General features: G+C 26.9%; 1 protein-coding gene across 3 annotated transcripts in view; it reads right to left on the bottom strand.

Moving 5' to 3' along the window:
• Nucleotides 1-4,182: 4,182 nt before the first annotated feature.
• Nucleotides 4,183-21,243, bottom strand: part of LOC107456464 (solute carrier family 12 member 4) — a 444,402-nt gene continuing 427,341 nt past the window's right edge. For 2 of the 3 annotated variants that reach the window (XM_071180171.2, XM_043042832.3), the window contains exons 17-26: nt 20,458-20,537; nt 17,626-17,714; nt 16,108-16,208; nt 15,723-15,839; nt 14,016-14,105; nt 12,149-12,240; nt 11,076-11,180; nt 8,042-8,313; nt 6,519-6,652; nt 4,183-4,399 (exon numbers count right to left, since the gene is read on the bottom strand). In XM_071180171.2, coding sequence (XP_071036272.2) covers nt 4,308-4,399; nt 6,519-6,652; nt 8,042-8,313; nt 11,076-11,180; nt 12,149-12,240; nt 14,016-14,105; nt 15,723-15,839; nt 16,108-16,208; nt 17,626-17,714; nt 20,458-20,537 — 1,172 coding nt within the window. In that variant the 3' untranslated portion in view covers nt 4,183-4,307. Of the gene's footprint in view, nt 4,400-6,518; nt 6,653-6,951; nt 7,021-8,041; nt 8,314-11,075; nt 11,181-12,148; nt 12,241-14,015; nt 14,106-15,722; nt 15,840-16,107; nt 16,209-17,625; nt 17,715-20,457; nt 20,538-21,243 lie in introns of those variants that run through there. The other variant, XM_071180172.2, reaches the window with a different exon arrangement.

Genomic DNA, 21,243 nt, shown 5'->3' with positions numbered 1-21,243 from the left:
TTATTAAAAGTGTGCATTTTTGATTCAACATTGAACCTGTAGGTGAAGAAAGGGTTTGGTGTAAAAATTAAAAATTTTGCTGGAAAGATATAATCTAGCTATTTAGTGGTCTACAATAATGTGTTAGTGTTGAAATTTTATATAATAAAGAACTTTACTGGAAAAACATTAAAATTTTATTGCATTCTACGAAAGGTAGTTAAATGGTTCGGTACATAAAGGAATTTACATACATTGCATTCATTTTTAACTTATTTTGATCATAAATAATATTTTTGAAAAATGCTTCATTTAAAGATAATATAAAATGCAATGAAAAAAAATCATACAATTTTATTCAAGCACAATTATATTTGTACAACTTAAATATTTAATTATATATTTTTTACACTTTCAGTGTAATTTCAAAGTGGTAAGCTATAGTTTACAAAATTTTGTTGGTCTTGTTTTTTTAATAACTGTTAGATAAATAAGCTGATGCTATTTTACAATCATTATTTCATTTTGTCATTGCTTTACTGCCTCTTAATTAGAGAATGATGCTCTTCTTGTTTTTATAAAGTTTCGTTTTTTAAAGATTGTTATTCTGAAAAAAGAATTGTTATTATTTTATTTCCAATTAACTTATCATATTTGAGTTGCATTTCATAAATTATATTAGTTTTTAATATTTTCACTTCCTCGTATATTAATGTATCTTCCTCATATATTAATGTAACTTATATATTTCACCGAACCCTAATACATTTCTTTCAAATTTCATACTATAGCTTCACTTTAAAGAACATCTACATCAACATTATAAATACATCACAAATTACTCTAACAGCAATAGATGTGCTCAAATAGATAAAACTTTACAATTCAACTTTCTATAGAAATTTACTGCTTATAACTCCATCAATGACTTTTTATAACATTCTGTATCATAAATTTATAAAATTGAGTAAAATACTTGTAAAAAGTCACCCCTGTAAACTTTCATGTTCTTTAACTAGATCTACCTTTTAAATCTTTTCATATCTTCAGTTTTAAATCTAATCAAATGATTAAATTATTTTGAACACGTTCCGTGCCAAACAGTTTTTGGCTGCTTATGTACTTTAGTTTAGCCCCCTTGAATTCACTGAATTTCAAAATAACCTTAACACATAACCAGGGTGTAATTATCACCTGCATGAATGAAATAAAGTTTAATTGTGGTTTTAATACTTGATTACGTTTTATTAATTATCCACATTACATCGATTTTATGTTGTACCATGTACACATAATGGTTCAGGAATGGTACATCTCATATACAGGATACCATAAGAAAGACTGTTTGAAAATGCATGAGTTAAAATTTATTAGATGTATTTTTTAAGACTCAGTTTTTTCTTTAATAAACTCAAATGCTTATAAAATAAGTGGTTTAAAATAGTTTTTGTTTAAAATTTTGGAGGGACTAATTTGTAACTATCATCTGATAATTGTAGGATTATAACAATCATTTGATAATTTTGAAAAGTCTATGAATTAATGCTATAATGATTTAGCGTTTTTGAGATTTATTTGTCTGCAGTACTATTACTTTGAGTGTTGCATATTATAAACACAAGTAAATATACATTTTTAAAACAATTTGAATATAATATACACTCAGATTTATTCAACAAATATAAATATGTAATTAGGAAAATATTTTATAATACATTTTTGACAATATTTAATTAATTATAAGCCAAGAAATTTTATTTCAATTTTAACTTGAATGTGATTTTAAACAATCTCATATTTTCTGTAATTGTTTAAGAATATTTCATATTATTTGCTTGTATTTAGCTGCCTTTTTACTGGGATGATAAAAACTAATTTCTATATAAAATTACATTTGATAGTCATATTTACAAAGATAAAATAATAATTATATTAACAGTATTTTGACTGGTATGAATTCTTGATTATCATTAGAATCCTGAGCATAATGATTTTAGCATAAGTGTAAAATGTTCCCATAATTTAGTTCAAAATAAAATAAAATAGTTATCAATATTGTCAGACATTGCGATTAAACATAATTCTATACCAAATTAGGATATTATTTATATATTATATATTATTATTATAATATTATATATTATTTATATTTTATACCAAATTAGGATATTATTTATTGAAGTTAGAATATTTTCCATGCAAATAGTCATATTATTAAAGTTCTTGATTATCTCTTTAAGTTTATTCAGTAGGCTATTTTGTACAGAGTAATTCGCTTCATTACACTTTTCTGAAATAAATTTTTTTTTTATTATTCAAGATAAGCTCATAAATGAACAAGATGGAAGGAGAAAAATTTTAAACATAATTATTACAACTTTTTCTCTGAACAACGTTTAATAAATTATGTAAATGTAAACTACTTTATATTTATAGTTCTTTTTTAGTCATTATAATAATGAACAATTGTAATTTCAAGATCTTTTTTTAAATTTATTTGTACATAACATAGAACAGTTAAAATTCTTTGGCACCAGCTTCATAGCTCGGGTCAGCTATGCTTTGCAAAAAATAATGAAATAAAGAAGAAAATAACATTTAAAATTAAGTACAATGAAAAAAATAATATTTAATGTACATAGAAATGGGATATTTCCATATCTGTACCTGTTTGTGCCAAATCACACACTTGGAATAAATTTAAATAAAAATATCAAGTGGCTTGTTTTTTTAGTTTTAATTTCATTTACGTCGCGCTAGAGCTGCATAATGGGCTATTGGCGACGGTCTGGGAAACATCCCTGAGGATAATCCGAAGACATGCCATCACAATTTTGATCCTCTGCATAGTGAATGGCACCCCCGCTCAAGTGGTTTGCAAGCTGTATAGTTCAAATTCCCTCCCCTTCTGAGATTTTTTTTTTTAGTTTCTCCAGTGCCACTTCGCCGTTGGCGCTCAAAACTTGGTGTCTATTTTGGCTCAGGTACTGATACGGAAATCTTCCTCATAGAAGCTACCATTTGTAAGTATATGTTGTCGAATAGTCTACGTGGCAGCTTTTTAAAGCAAAAATTAAAAATATAATTTATCACATTTTTTTTCGCAAATTAATTTTTTTACAAGTATATAATCACTCACAGATTAAATTTTTATTTGAAACCTGCATTTAATCACACTGCCTTAGGAAAATTGAGAAGCTGAAATACCTTCTGTGACAGACAATGCTTGGCAAAAGAAAGATAATAATTCATATATTTTTTTTCTTCTATGCCTTTCACATGTAACTGAGCATATATCATTCATTATCAAAACTGTAAATGTTACTACTATTAATAACAACAACATGTAATTTGCTCGCCTTACAATATTAGAAGAAGTTGAACAAATATATCTGAAGTATACACGTAACAACAATCCTTATTTATATTCTAAAGTATGAAGGAAACCAACACGCAAAAGAATTATTTGTGAGACTGTGTATGGACTAGCATAAGTGTAACAATATATAAATATGAAAACATAAGTATTTGGCAGGTCAAATGACTAGATTTTTAACAAAATAACGTGTGAACAATAAATATAAAGTTTTGTGACTAGTTAACAAAACACCAAATAACAGGTAAGTATAAAAAGCTTTTGTAGGCGCCTATGTTTTATATCTAAGAATAATACATATATACAGTGTGAGATGAAAGAACATACACAGCAAGATTTGCAAAGTTATTTTAACACAGTGTTTAAATATGAATAAATCCATTTGAACAGAGATTAAAAAAAATACATGCATGAATAAGATTCTGAATTCCAACAGTGTAGCTCTGGTTTAAATCATATTAACAATTAAACATCTTTTTTAAACATAACACAACTTGAAGTGAAACTTTATAATTATAGTGGTTGCAGTTTGAATCATATTAAACTTTTAAAAATGTTTCAAAAGTTTTCCAAGTGTAAATTTATTTCAATATTTAAGCATGTATGTTAATGTAGAAAATCATAATCATTAAACCTTGATAAGGTTCTGTTAATTTTTTTGCATGTATACTATATACTGTAAAACTTTTTATGGGAAAAAAAAACTGCTATTAAGTTTCCAAGAATTTAAAAAAAAAATTAATGTTAAAGAATATGTTAAATGAGAATAAATAAAGGAAAAAAAAAACTATGTAAAAATCAAGCAATCAAACAAATAAATAAAAATATTTCTTTTTTTTTTTGTTGAAATAGTAGACAGACAGCAAAGTTTCTTTAATATTTTTAATGTTGACGCTCCCACCCGTATTGCCAACTGCCTCTGCAGATGTATCAGTCTACTAAATACAGATCTTCAAGAATAGATGGTGATTACTTCCCGTCCTCCACCACGCACCATTATAACTTTTTCTAATCCTTCAGTGAGCACTTCAATAAATTCCATATCTTGGTGTGGTTAAGGTGAGTTTAAGCTAGTTTCAATTTGAAATGAATACATATTATGTATAGTATCTAAAACAAAACAAAAATTAATAACAAAAATCTAGTACATAAAAACGATTGATGTTAAACAAAACAATTCTTGCAGCAAATTCATGTGAGAAGGTATAAGATTTTCTCTTAAAGTGTCTATTTTTAGTTGAGATTTTTTCGACGGCGCTGCGAATAATAAATTAAATCCAAGAAAACCAATAAATCGGAAAAAAATAATTAGAACTCTCATTATTATGATGTGTGCAGAAGATGGATGTTTCCTAAATATTGTAATGTGATCTACATTTAATAAGATTTCGAAAAATTTTGCTGCGATTTTCAAATATTTTTCTTTGAGTTAAACTTTTACTATCTGCACTGCAATCTATCGAAAAAATTTTGAACTAGAACCAGAAACTTCGGATGGAAAATGTATTAATTTTTTCCTAAAACTGCTGCATTTTTTATTGATATAGATTTTAGAAAACCATAACCCTAATGTTTAGGCTTAGGAAAAACATAAAAAATAGTGCTTATGTTTATAGTAGTAACAAATTAGTCCTTATATATATATATATATATATATATATATATATATATATATATATATATATATATATATATATATATATATATATATATATATATATATATATATATATATATATATATATATATATATATATATATATATATATATATATAAATATATATATATATATATATATATATATATATATATATTATATATATATATAAATATATATATATATATATATATATATATATATATATATATATATATATATATATATATATATATATATATATATATATATATATATATATATATATATATATATATATATATATATATATATATAATAAAACTTATTGTTTTTCTTAATTTTTAAATTTTTTTTTGTATTTATCTATTATGCTATATATATACATAAGACGTTTCGAAATTTTTCATTATAGTTTAAGAGTATATTTTTAGAATCCCTGTCAAAAATGTAGTTAACAGAGTATGCATATTAAAGAGTCACAAATTAATATTTAAGAGAAGAATATCAGAAAAATTATCAAAATCTAAGAATTCGCTAGTGATTATGACAGACAGGAAAACATTAAAAATAGTTTGACTTGTCTATTAGAATTTGGACATGTTTTTGATAAACCAATACGACCTATACTTCTTGAATAATGTCCCCAAAATGTTCAAGGATAGTTCAAATTAGTAATGTTTATGATTGGTATTTTTAGCGAAATTTTGGTATTGCGAAGAAATTTATGTCATTATGTTATATTATAGTAATAGAATAAAGTAGAATCTAATATAATATAATAGAAAGGAATAATAAAAATTATTGAGACTCTCAAGACATGATACTAATATTATTAAAGAATAATATTTATGTACTTAAGATATTTCTGTAAATAAAATTTTTCAGTATGGGAATTTTGGCATTGCTAAACACTTGAGACTTAATGGTGAAAATTTATTCATTTCAGTACCAAGATGTTTCGAAATTTTTAATTATAGTTAAAGATTATAATTTTAAAATCCCTGTCAAAAATGTAGTTAAAAGAGTATGCTTAATAAAGAGTTACAAATTAATATTTAAGAGAAGAATATCAAAAAAGGATGACAGAAGGAAAGTAGGATACGCTAGTGAGGATGGCAGAAGGAAAAACATTAAAAATAGTTTGACTTGTCTGTTAGAACTTGGAGATATTTTTGCTAAACTAGATATTTCTATAAATAAAAATTTTCAGCATAGGAATTTGGACTTCGCTAAAGACTTGAGTTTTAATGGTGAAAATTTATTAATTTCAGTACCATTTTTTAAATATTATCAGAATAGAATATGTAATTATATATAAGCGTTTTTGAACAGATTACATATTTTTTCCCTTTGTTTATTTAGTGACCTACTTGCATATTCTGATGTTGCTTTTTTACAACTTTTATTTTAAATGATTTAGAATAAATTCTTATCGGTATTGTTTTTTTTTTTAAATAATTCAGCTAAAATTTAATTCAAATAATTTTCCATAGTAATAAAATAAAATATAGTTTAAAGGATACAGTTTTCTTCTCCTACTCTCAATTTCGGAGGTCCTGGCAAGTTAAAAACAACAAGTTGAGCGTCTTGGGATTTGCTGAGTATAACTTCATTTAATTTCACTGCTGTGTGCATACGTTTAACGTTGGATTCATCTCTGAAAGAAAGAAAAAAAGAGAGTGCTTAGAAGTGTCAGTAATTAGCACTCCAGTTATTACCATAATTGGGATTTGCTCATGCACTACTGTGTGCATACGCTTAACGTTAGATTCATATCTAAAAAAGAGTGTTTAGAAGTGTCAGTAGTTAGCTGCTCGGTTATCTGAAAATTGGTATTTACTGAGTATAACTTCATTTAATTTCACTGCTGTGTGCATACGCTTAACGTTAGATTCATATCTGAAAGAGAGGAAAAAAAGAGAATGTTTAGAAGTGTCAGTAATAAGCTGCGCGGCTATCTGATTACTGAGTATAACTTCATTTTATTTCACTGCTGTGTGCATACTTTTAACGTTGGATTCATCTCTGAAAGAGGAGGAAAAAAAGGGAGTGTTCAGAAGTGTCAGTAGTTAGCTGTCCGGTGATCTGAAAAATGGCCAGCTCAACCAAAGAAAAATGTTAGGAGATAAAAGAAAACGAAAAAACAGCTATTCTTCTCATCAAGTTTAAAAAACAGCTACAAATTTCATCAAAAGATGGTGCTACTAGCTGAGAAAACTATAAAACAATATTTAAAAATAACCATCATTTGCAGTAATAATGTGGTGTCGTATGATGACAAATTAAACAGACGTCTCTTTTAATACTATAGTAAAACCTCTCAGGAGCGATCACTTTCTGTATCGCAGTTAAATGGTCGTTAATTGAGGTTAGTCGTCCTTAGGGGTTACCTCCATTAACTTCAAAATCTCATCGAAGGTACATGATTAAGTTTAGCTATTGTCATTATCTTGGTGCGGTAATGCCACTTGTGTTGGCTTCACGAAAACCGGATTTGGCCTTTTCCGTATTTGGTGCAGAGGTTTGCCAGGTCTCTGGGAGAGGCTTAGATCGTCTCTCCTAAAGGTCTTCTTCAACACTATGTCTAGGGAAAAAATTCCGTGCTACCCAAAAGTGGTTCTAAATAGAGAAGGTCGCTACCCTGAAGTGATCTTTCCTGGAGGTTTCTGTGAATTTGAAATAGTCTGACAAGCAGCAGAAACATTTTTTTTTTGTACTTTTACAGTCAGTGACGCCATTTGTTTAAAAAAATGTAGTGTTTATTTTTTGAATTCGGATAAAAAGATTAACTGGTGTCCTAAGCAGAACGCAGTAAACTTCGCTTTTCTATCTTTCCTTTTTTTTAAATTCATTCATATTTCTTTAAAGTATTTATTCTTAGAAAATTTCATTGCAAACTTGAGTTTAGTTAGCTATAAATAATAAATTATGATAATTTTACCACCACTGCATGAGCTTTTTTTCTTTTACTTTTATACAATCTTTCAACAATCTACGTGTATTTTATGTATTTAAAGTGTGTTTTAGATAGATGGTTTGTACTCACGGTTTGGATAGAAGCGTTTTACTATCGTTTTTCTCTTCTGTTTTCACGTCATTTTCCACTGGGGCGGGATCATCACAAGCATCCACAGAAATGGAAGGAGCAAGAGCTGGAGGAGAGCCTTTCTCCTTCGGTGGGCTTTTGTCTCCTCCTTTTGAAGGAGAATCTTCGCTCTCATCTACAAGATCTTCAGGATCTTGTTCAGGCATTTCAATGAACTGTACTTTGCTGGGCTTTGAGGAAGGCTGATTGACACTATCTTTCATGGATTGGACCTACAAAAAAACATCAAACGCTCTTAAATATTTGATCAGCAATTTTTCCGAAATACATATAAATAAAACACATTTTTTCAAAAGTATGATCTAAAAAAAGAAAGGGGAAAAAAACACTTTAAACAACTTTTGATTTAACAATTTGATCTTCACTTATAACTTCAAGTATCTTATCAAAATTGTTTTAATAATAATTAAATTTTACAAAAACTATATTTTACAAAAACAAAAATTAACAAAATACAAACAGTAACTTTTGAATTATCCCAAAATAATTCAGAATAATAATGTAAATTTATACATATTTTGAGTTAATAACCTGTTGAGTTACCATTTGCCTTGAATATTTCTAGCACAGTAGCTAGTATCTCAGAATGTTTCAGTTCATAATTCTTTAGCTTTAATATCACCACATTTGTGTATTTTTTCTGTGTCAATTATTCATTTTAACTTGCTAAAAACATTGTAGTTTAATTTTATATCTATTTAACTCGCTAGAACTATAGTATTTTTTCAGAACACACGTTTTGAATAGCAGATTATCTCGTATATTTTAATTGAATATTGTTGGTCATTCAATTAACTATAAAGTTTTTCTCTTATCGAATTAAAAAATGTGTTCGTATAGTAAAAAATTGTAATTAAAACTTAAATATTTTTTTTAGTTAATACGATTAATCATTTCAAAGGTTTATCCTGTTCTTAGGCCATTGAGTTGAGCAAAACGTAATTGATTTAAATAGTCAATATTGCGTGCAATCATGATTATTTGTAATTAAAATTATAATTGTAATAATGACACTGGGGAAAATGTTTTTTATTTTAAGTTTTTCTTATTTTATGTTTTTTTTTAATTTTATATTTATTATTTTATGTTTTTTTCGCTGATTTTTAATCTGTAATCGGTTTCTCTCTCCAGATTTTTTTAATTGACATTTTTTGTCGAAGTCAAAATTTTTTATATATAACAGGAGGTAGCGTAAATGTTGTTACAAACTCCCAGGGGAGTTAGGGCACATCATCAGGATTAAAATTGCTTAGGAACCCAAAATATCGCACGCGGCTAGGAGTATTTAATATGAGCTGTTTCTTCGTGTGATTCTGAACTAGAAATATGTTGCAACATTTATGCGACCTCCTGTTATCTATAACATTTTTAAACTGGTGCATTTCGACAAAAAATAGGCTAAAAATATTATTCGTAAAAAAATTTGCACCTCTAAAAACAAAACTAATTTCAGACTAGAAATCCTTCCTCCCGAATAAGGCAAAATCAAGTATTTAAATAAATGCTACGAAAATTTGTTTTCCAGTGATTAAATGTAACAATATTTACTTGCCATTGTAGTTTAATATTAGTTGTAACTAGTGGGCTGCGCCCTCTGCTCGCTAACGCTTGCCAACCCCCGAAAATTGCTACGCAATCTTATATCGTTTGCTTAGCTCGCTACTAATTTAGGTACATTGCAAATGCACAAAATTCTAAGAATTCAAAACAATCATTCAAATCCATATAACAACCTTTTTTTTTTTTTTAAAAAAAAATTACATCTTTTTAGTAAATACTAAGTCATTAAAATAAATTTGAATTCAAATAAATGACATGTAATTCTTTAAACCTATTAGAAATGTGCTATAGTATAAAATCTTAAAGCGTAACAGCAGGACTGAGACTCATTTTTCAATGAATAACTAACAAAAATAATAAAACAAATAAATTCGTGATATAAATCTAAAATCATCAAATAAATTCGTAATATATAAATTCGTGAAAAAAAGCGCTTTCGACAAAATACTAAAATAGAGATCTATCGACAAAGACTGCTCACTTCTTCCAAGCTTAATAGTATGAGATTGCCGAAGCTGATAGGGTGAATTTCGGAAGAGATCACATTTGGTAAGAATGCTCTCTCTGGTTAATTCAGCTTCCGTTTTTAAAAGCGCTATATGTTGAGCCACCTCAGCTAGATTTGGCATGTGACATTTTTAGCGGCAATCATTGGTCGATTTTCTAGCGTTGCCATTCGAGGAGTTGTAATGAGGCTTCTTTTTTGTCGCCGTGAAAGAGAAATATATATATAGATTATGATTATATTTGTAATCATACTTTTCGACTGAACATAACCTGGATAAAAACTGCGATCGATAGTTATGATTACTTGCTATTTCAGGTATAGATATTGTAAGTACTATATTATTTTACGCTATTGTTACCACCTTTCTATTGATTGAAATTCGCAATCGAAGTACAACTAATTCGTCTTCTAAAATATATTAAATCTAATAAAGAGTTTATTCAAAAACAAAACTGACAGTGCACTTGTTGTTGTAGTTGTAGTTCATTTACGTCGCACTAGAGCTGCACAATGAGCTATTGACGACGGTCTGGGAAACATCCCTGTGGATCATCCGAAGACATGCCATCACAATTTCGATCCTCTGCAGAGGGGATGGCACCCCCGCTTCGGTAGCCCAACGACCTGCACGCGAAGTCGAGCACTTTACGGTAGCACAGTTTAACGAGGATTAATACCGCACACCCTCGGTCCCTACGCAGACTGATCCAAGTGGTCACCCACCCGCACACTGACCACAGCCAGCGATGCTTGACTTCGGTGATCTGCTGGGAACCGTGTCTTAACGATCAGTCCAATGTGGAACGACAGGACAGAGCACATAAAAGATGGTTCCGTAATGAAATTTTGAAAATTTTAAAAATATTGTTTTTGCATGCATGCTAACAGATGGAATGTTATACTGACCACCGTGAGGGTACCTCTCCTTTGTTTCAAATGTTTCAGCATTTGGGATCTCTGTTCCATCATTAGAGTGCGCTCATATGTGTAAGCATTTATATCTGTATCCACCTGAAACACGAATTATGTTGGGCACAATTTTTAATATAATATCCACAATATTTAATGATTAATCCATAGAAAGGCATATTTATCAAAAAAATAACTTCATTTGCTTCGAAAAGAATATGAAAGTGGTAAACGTTGACATGTTTCGAGGGCTCAAATATAGGCGCTCATTCTCAAGACTCACCAAAAAGATTTTTTTAGACAACTTTGCGTTTTCTGTTTCAAATCTCTTTTGTTTTCTCATGCATATGTAACAAGTCTTTAAAATGAGTCCTTTTTTTTGAGTGCTCGAAACATGTTGACTTTTAATATTTTCGTATTTTTTTTGAAGCAAGAATTTTTTATATTATCAAGTAATCTCAATAATAGTTAATAATAAAAAAATGATATAAAGTGGAACACAGGTAACAAAATTTCAACTATCGATAAATGATAACATTGTTAATAAAAGTTTTTAAAAAGTTTGTTTTATTAAAAAATATTTTGTATTGATTATTTCAGAGAAAACTGAGAAATCTGTTTCTGAGATATATATGCTTTATAATATTCTTTATTTAAGTCTTCATGCGTATCATACCATAAAGTAAGTAATAAAAATCTTAGAATTTTTTTTCTTTCACTGAAAGAATTAAATTTAAATAAATCCTTTAATAGTTTTTTTTGAAATATTTTTTAAATGCTAGTTAAATTTAAACTTAATTCTATTTTTTAAAAATATTTTTTTTATTTGTTATAAAAGTTTATAGTACAAAATGCTGGTGTTTTTAAATTACTTATTTAATTCACAAAACTTTTTTATAAGGTAATAATTTTTTTCTTATATTTTAGAACAGTTTCTAACATCTCTCGTTGAATTTCGGTTTTTGTATAAAAAAGTACAGAAAAATGCATAAACAGTACATAAATAGAAAATATGATATAAATTCACCACATTAAAAAAAAGTAGAACAATATATAAAGTTTATGCCTACCATTTCTACTACTTCCACTTCTGCTTGAATTCGCAAATGATATAAGAATGTGCCTAAGTCTTTCTTCATTTGGATACTGTTATCGTCCAGTTCTTAATATCGGTTTATTAAGTTATAATATCAAAATAAATTTGAATTAAATTGAAATTTTTAAGCCTTCTTCTCTCCCTCTGCCTCTCAAAAGTATTACTACAGTTAAAAAATGGCTTAAACCTGTTATTCTTGATAAAAGCTCTACTAAGCGAAGTAATTGCTAAAAAGTTGCAGGACCTCAAATGTCAGGTTTCGGCAAGAGGGACAAAAAGATGGTAAACGGGAGAGACACATAGATATTACCATCTAGACAAATGAGGAATTGTTACCCATGCATTTTTTTATGTTGAACCAAAGAAAATCAGTGTGAAACGATAGGACTAATAGCTTCAAAGCTATATTAATTTAGTTTGATGGAACAAACTTCTTTGGTTAGTTCCATCAAAAAAGTCCTCCGCAAAGGCTAGTTTGTCTCAATGCTTGACCCAGGAGTTCACTTGTCTTCTGGATGGGGTTCAAAATTTCATGGCTACGGAGTTGCACATTGGTAGTCGTAAACCACAGAACTGGGTCAGCTGTTCAACGACGGTTGCAAACTGCTTTGAAGCTACGAGTTTGCACATTCCACGCTAGAGCCTAGTAAGTTTTTGTAATGTTTCACAGACAGTTTTTCGCACAAAACTGCAGTTTACTGATTTTTTTGAGAGGACAGAGAATGAATCATTTAGTACACATTCTTTCTAATTTTTTTTCTTCTTCATGTTATTACAAATAAATTGTACTATATTCTTTAGAGATTCTTGTAGTTATCCTTTGCTAAACAGGAGGAAATAGAATCTGTTTGAAGACAAAGCATTTAATCAAATTTGCAACAATACTTTCTCTAAATAAGTTATACTTCGTGGTGGATATGATTTTATCGAGATAACCATAGAACATAAATTGATTTTTACCCCAAAGTTTTTTAAGGCATGATGCAAGAAATAACATCGCCGTAGATATTTTATACTATTAGCGAAACATTCTAAATTGATCGTTTAATTTTAAGTTTGTCTATTCTAAATCTTGCGTTGCCCCTTTCGTCGAATCGCCAAACATACAAACATTTTTAATATATAATGTGAATGTCTTTAACATTTAATTTTTGTTTGTTTGTTTTAAAGCAACAATGATACCAATTATTCATTAAAGTTAATGAGCACAGCGAACTATTAACACAGACGCTCCCGTGGCTGATTAGAGTCAGGTAAGAATTAGTTTCTTTTTGCAAAAAGATGAAAACTTGTTGCACTATTTCTTAAACAGCTTCAAAGTTACAATTTTTCCAAAGACATCAGCGCAATACTCATCATGTGTACATGGAAATATAATAAGTTTATAATAAGTTTAATAATTTTTATCCTAAATATATGGTATCTAAACATGGTTGATATTTATGAATTCTGAATTTTAAAATATATAGAAAGGAAAAGCTTACTAATTTTTTAAAAATATGACTTTAAAATTAAAACAACAAATAATAATAGTTAGAGCTTTTGAGTTACATTTGATAAGTTATACATTAATTAAATTTTTAGAATTATATTTATATTCTTAATTGATTTATTTGTTCTTATCTTCATTCATTATAATTGAAATTATTTGTAATTCAATACATTAGTGTTATGAATTTATAAAAAGACTTGTTTATGTTTATACAGTCCTAAATTTAAAAGTATTTTAAAATTCTACTGAAAATACTTTTATAATATTCGGCAAATTTCCAATTATAGTACCTGATTTAATTCGGCATCATTTATTATAAGATATAATTTTTTTGACAATAAAAGGATACGTGCAATGGTGAATATTCTTAGCTTGCACTTCTTCCAAACACTGTGTTGCTTCATCAAGAATGTTAGAAGCATTAACAGTCCTCCGTCATCTGTATTGTGAGATTAAGGAAGAATACAGGAAAGTTCAATCATGAAGAAGAAAAAACACAACTCTAACGCAGGCAATCGCTAAGAAAAAAAAAGAGAAAAAAAGAAAACGTCTTTAGTCTGGCTATCAAGAAATGACACACATCTTAATCGGATAAGATTCTCTGATTGCATCTCGTGATAGCCAGACAGTGCTTGCATTTCAAGTCTATACATGAAATTGAAGCATTTTAATATATATTGTTGTTATAGTTTTTGCATCATATCATTTTTTGATATGATCTTTAAATAACTATCAACAAGGCCTAAAATTAATATTTAAATGATTGAAAAAAACTCATTATTAAAATACTACTAACCATTACCGAAATTAATTAGAGTAAATTGGAGAGAAATTATGAAAAATCAGTTAATTTGAGAATTATGAGCACACAAACAATTTACAAAATTTATTGAACAAAACACACAAACTATTTACTAACAAACGGACAAAAGTTCTGTTGTCTGAATAAATCAAAATATTGAATTGTCGCAGATGGTACTATTTGTTTCTATGTGAAAATAAAATGCATCTCGTGTAATAAGTACCACAAACTACAACACGAGACTAGTAAAAGTAAATACATAAAGGAAAAATTAAATTTTTTTAGCATTAACTGTTGTTCTTCTTAACATTTTACTTGTCACACCCAGGATCAAATTTTACGATTAACTATTAGCCACGTGCCTAGTAAAGTAAATGTACTTCTTATCGACCGCTTACAGATGACTGACACTTATTAAATATTTTTCCTTAAAACCAATGTTTAAAGCTTCAGATTTCCGGGGTGGTTTGATATAGGTTTCTTTCCTTGTTTCTTTTTTTTATTAAAAAAGTTAGAGGTTTGGATTTTGTTCCAGTGGCTTGAATAATGTAAAAAGTACTTAACATATTGAAAACTTAATTTCTAAAAGCAAAAATCGAAAAAAAGGAAATAAAACCCTTTTTTTCTGGTTTAAAAATCTTAACAATAAAAATTTCCATCTTCACATAACGAATTCTTGATAACAAATTTATTTTTCTTACTATTTTGCAATTGTGACAATTCCTTCATCCCTAGTACTATGAATTTATTTTATATATCTATTTATTTTACATAAGTTCTCCATTCTTTTTTCTGCAAGTAATTACTCTAGGGTTAAACTCCTTTCTGATATTATTAATCAATTGGTAATATTTTCCTGCTTCTTTCTGTGTCTTGAGTGATTCAATCTCTTTGAACTGTTCTTCAAATATATATATATATATATATATATATATATATATATATATATATATATATATATATATATATATATATATATATATATATATATATATATATATATATATATATATATATATATATATATATATATATATATATATATATATATATATATATATATATATATATATATATATATATATATATATATATATATATAAACTGATTGCAGATTTGAAATCAACGATACAAAAGTATTTAAGATCTGTTATAAAATTCTCATGTAACAACAAAAAAAAATTGTCCTTCAGAGTATACCTCGGGAAAATAAACATAGTAGTATACAGAAATAGTTTTAACTCAAAAGGATACGGACAATCCACCATACGTCAATATGACCGGACACTTTATCAGCGTTATCTGGAAAGTGGTCAATACCTTTAGGTATTAATAGGGCACTTTTGCTGGATGCAATGTTCCTGACGCTATCTAAGAAAGAAAATATAAAATCTTTATAAATATCGATATACATATTTTAAATAAAAAACATTTGAACTGGGAGAAGCTTTCGATAGTATGACTATTGTATTAAATTAGGATGTCTTATTTACATTAGTTGTTCTTAATTAAGGGAAAAGAATACTTTTTTGATAACTTTTTAAACACATTTACATTCAAAATGAATCATATTTTATTTTTTACATAATTAATGGTATTTCTTAGATTCGGAAATAGGAAACAATAAGGGTAAAATTACCTATAAAACTTCTAACTGAGTCTGGATTATTTCTCCAAGAAAATGGCCACGCCATAATTACAGTATTATGTTTAAGTCCTCCCAATCCGGTTGTTTGAACTCTAAAAAAGAAAGAAAATAAATAATAAAATTTTCGTTATCTATAATAGTAACGAACATATTTAAAACCTTTAGAAGTGAGTGTAAATTACAATAAAAGTAACCAAGTTTAATCTAATTTTATTACGTTTGATATTAGGAATTTCTTCCTTAAAAAAATATATATTTAAGAAAAATGGAAGAATTCTAGAGCTGCTGTAAAATTTCTTCGTTACTCCAGCATATGCTCGCAATGAAATGAAAAGATATTGTGCTCTGACAAAAAATTTCTTTATAAATGAATCCATTCAATTTTAATTTTAATATAATGCTGCACTAATTTTCAATAACTTTTACTTAACGGGATTTTTTCTTGAGACAGGCAGTTTAATAATAATAAAAAAAAACCCCGTATAAAGTGATACAATAATAAGTATATTTTAAGTCTAAAAATGTATGAGGCTTCCTTATGTTAATAAAATTTACTAAATGATAAGTAAAAAATGATTTGTTGTATAAAGTAATTTCTAATCTTTCATCCGATTCAGGACGTATGGAAATTATTAACAGGACAAAAACCAAAAATTTTTAAGCTTACTGGAAAAATTAGCTTATAAAAATTAAAGAAATTTCCCAAAATAAACTGACAATTTATTTTACATCTGTATTTACATGTAAAATCGACATAATATTTTTTCGACTTATTTTTACGCAAATAAGTAGTTTTAAGAATTTAAAATTAAGAATAATATTTCTTATTATTAGAATTGATTTTTTTCTATAACAAATTCAGCATAGATTCAAAGTTAAAAGACATATTTCAAATTTCGCTACCAAACCATCTTTTAGTATTCTAAATTTGTGTTCCGAATCTATCCCTTTTTGGTTCAAGTTTGTGTTTAAATCCATTTCTTCTGTTAAAATCTATGCTTTTGTTCAAGTTTGTGTTCTTATCTACCTTTTAACACTAGATTGCCCAAGGAAGTAATTTTGACTGCTTTTTAATTTCAATTAGAAAAATAATGATGTATATAATGACATAATTTCTTAAAATTTTGTGACTCTTATAATTATGTTTATCTTTGATATTTACTAATAACTTGTTATATAACTGAAAATAATATCAGAAATATTAAAAATTAATTTCAAACAAAATTCTTTATACATTAGCCATTCTTTCACAATGCAGTCATTTTGACTGCTTTTTGGCAATTTCAGTCTTTCTAGTGCTAATAATCAAAATTTGTGTTTAAATGCAACTTTTAATATTAAACATTTAAATCCATATTTTAATATTTGAAATTTGAGTTTAAACCGACCCTTTAATACCTATAAATAATACCTATAAATAATTCATGCATCTTTTTAATTTAATTATCTAAAATCAATTATGAAGTTTCAAGAAATATATATCTTTATTTTATAAAAAAGTATACTTACAGGTGACTCAAGCCATCTGAAACATTTCGAGAAACTACGATTTCTGCGAAACCTTTAATTTTTTGTTCAACCATTATCTTTCTTAGACTCTAGAAATAAATAATTAATCTTTAAACTTGCTTTTCTAATAATAATAATAAAAGATTGAGACGGTAATTTGTAGTATACTGTGCTCAAAAATATGTAAAAGAATAATTGAATATGTTTTGATTTTCACGTACTAAGGTGCCATCTTAATAGATTGAGGTCAAACTTTAAACATGGTAATTAATTAATGCAGGCCATATTTTAAGTTATTAAATTAAACACAAAACATACTTACTCTGAAATTTTTTTTTTTACTGCTGAAACGTTTGAATTCTTTTCTCTTAAAATGTAGAAGATGGCTACTAACTAGAAAATATGGTCTTTTTATTACGGTTCGAAAACAGTTGGAAATTTGAGACTCCAAATGTTAATTTTAATTTTAGCGTATTTATGGAGGTAGAAAATTTTAAACCTTGGTAATCGTAAAGTTAAAAATATACCTAAAACTACTTTAATAAATAAATAAAAACTTGGGTACAATTATAAAATTCGTTTAAGCGTTTACTGTTGAAGCGTTTGAATTCTTTTCGATTAAAATGTAGAATATGGATAGTATCTAGAAAATATGGTCTTTTTATTACAGTTCGAAAACGGTTGAAAATTTGGGACTCCAAATGTTAATTTTAATTTTAGTGTATTTATGGAGGTAGAAAATTTTAAACTTTGGTAACCGTAGAGTTAAAAATATACCTAAAACTACTTTAATAAATAAATAAAAACTTGGGTACAATTATAAAATTCGTTTAAGCGTTTACTGTTGAAGCGTTTGAATTCTTTTCGATTAAAATGTAGAATATGGATAGTATCTAGAAAATATGGTCTTTTTATTACAGTTCGAAAACGGTTGAAAATTTGGGACTCCAAATGTTAATTTTAATTTTAGTGTATTTATGGAGGTAGAAAATTTTAAACCTTGGTAACCGTAGAGTTAAAAATATACCTAAAACTACTTTAATAAATAAATAAAAACTTGGGTACAATTATAAAATTCGTTTAAGCGTTTACTGTTGAAGCGTTTGAATTCTTTTCGATTAAAATGTAGAATATGGATAGTATCTAGAAAATATGGTCTTTTTATTACAGTTCGAAAACGGTTGAAAATTTGGGACTCCAAATGTTAATTTTAATTTTAGTGTATTTATGGAGGTAGAAAATTTTAAACCTTGGTAACCGTAGAGTTAAAAATATACCTAAAACTACTTTAATAAATAAATAAAAACTTGGGCACAATTATAAAATTCGTTTATCTTAACATGATTCCATATAAAAAATTTCCATATATTTATAATAATTTTTATAATAATTATTATTTTAATTAATTGTTGCAAATTTTTTTAAATTGTTGAAGTTGAAAATTCTTATCTCATTTTTAAGTAATTTTAAAAGACTACATAGAAAATTTTAATAAAATTAACCAAATAGTTTCTTAGTTTCGAAATTGTAAAGATCGCGTTTTTAAATTTTTATTTTTCAAGAGCTATTTTTTTTTTATCTATTCCAGTTAAATTTGGAACTTTGTCACTTAAAATCATGTAAAAATTTCAGTTACTTTTGATTCAAATTTTTTGATTTTTATTAAATAAAATCATTTAAAAATATCAATGGGATAAATGAGTTTAAAAATTGTGTGCAATGAGACAAACTTTTAATCACTTTTGCTGATTAAATTATTGGGACCATATTTTTCTGATTGCAAATATCTCCCCAAATTTTAAAAGAATTGATAATCTGAAAATAAATGTTTATAGAGAAAGTATGTTTCCGTGTCTGATTCTGTATAGCTGAAAATATCTTTTTTGCCCTAATTAATCACAACTATATTTAAGGTTAAACCTTCGAACCATTTATATATCTTTTGTGCATAAAATTCCACTCACTTGCAAAAGTTATTAAGAGATTCTGCTTTTTATTTGACGCAATGTACAATTAAGGTACTGCACGTAGTTCAACGTGATACTATTTTAAGATTCTGTCAGAATTTTATTGGAGGAAATTCGGCTGGTAAAAGTACAACTCTAAATTTTGTAAGTGATAAGTAAGTAATTGATAAGTAAGTAATTGATTATAGAACTATAGTAATTGATTCCAGTTTGAGATCTTTCACGACATAGAAAAAATTTTTGCAGATCTTTTTCATAAATACGGAATCCTAAATAAAAAAACAAGTAGATCTATCTTCATTTTTCCAAAATAAACAAATAAACAAACAAATAAATAAGTAAATGAATAAATAAACAGAAAAATTAAAAAAACTGAAAATGAAACAATATAATGTGTTTTAGAATATTAAAATTTTTAAATTGAAAACATTGAGAATTGGAAAACGATTCTTAAAATGTATCATTCATAGAATTGACTTCTCAAAAGATTTTGGAAAAACACCTTCAATAAAAGATTGATTTCTGACATCCTTTTAGTGTTTTTCTGGCATTGAAATATTAATTTTGAATAGAACAAAGACCGAGAATATTTTAATAACTTTTATTACCTTTTACATATTCCTTAATGTTCTCTTTATTTAGCATTTTCATTAGTAACTTTTGATTCTTTTATTTTTTCTTTTCCTTCGTCCATCTTTTCATGGCTTACGAATACACTTAAAAACTATTTTTCATGTGTTGTTGTAGGTTTTCTTAGAGGTACGATAAAGATGTAAATGTTTTTCTCTAACCTTACTTAATTTTTTACAATAAATCTCAAGACTTATAAAACATATAGGACATTCCTATATAGGACAGAACTTACTTGTTTAGCAGCTTGGGCTTCTGAGGAGCGTTTTGTAAATTCACCTTCTAAGACCGATGAAACTAAGGTCAACCCTTTGCCTAAATGAAAAAAAATTTATAATTTTAGTTATTACAAATAAAAACTTTAAAACTTTTAAAGTTAAATCGGCTATCAAATGAAAGACATATTGAATTTTTTTTCTGCTAGGAAATGCTAGAGAAGATACAGTATTGGTCTAAAAAATATTCGAACATAAAATAAATATATTTACTAATGCAATATGAAGAAACTTAGAAAATTAAAAAAAAAATTGTAATTTTATTGTTTTTACATTTCAACTTGAAATTTCTCAAGTGCAAATAGTATTAATTTTCGTGAAACGTATTCACACATAACTAATGAAGTTACGCTAATCAGATTTTCACACAGATATTTTTCTTCCTTTTCATCATAGATTAATACTTATAGAATTAGTTTCAAATTTATATTTTAAGTCAACTGTATAATTACAAATTAGTTAGCGTATGTAGTTACATTGGATCTGTTAAATTAAAAACATAATTTTAAAACAATGAAGAAAGTAAAAGTGTAGAAAGAATAATGTGACTGGCATTGAATTAATTAAATGTCAGTTGTTCCTTTTAAACTTTGAGATTTTTACAAACCTTAAATAGATGCATTTCATGCTGTTAAGATTCAGAGTTACGAAGATAGACAGAAAAAACTGAATTTCTTAGTAGAACACAGATTTCAACACCATTTGAACAGAATTAATATTTTTGCAATACGTGAATTGTGATAAAA

This window comes from Parasteatoda tepidariorum, chromosome 1, assembly GCF_982258835.1.
Source record: "Parasteatoda tepidariorum strain Cologne lab strain chromosome 1, Ptep-v5.0, whole genome shotgun sequence".
Lineage (NCBI taxonomy): Eukaryota > Metazoa > Arthropoda > Arachnida > Araneae > Theridiidae > Parasteatoda > Parasteatoda tepidariorum.
This window is presented reverse-complemented; position numbering and strand designations above follow the sequence as displayed.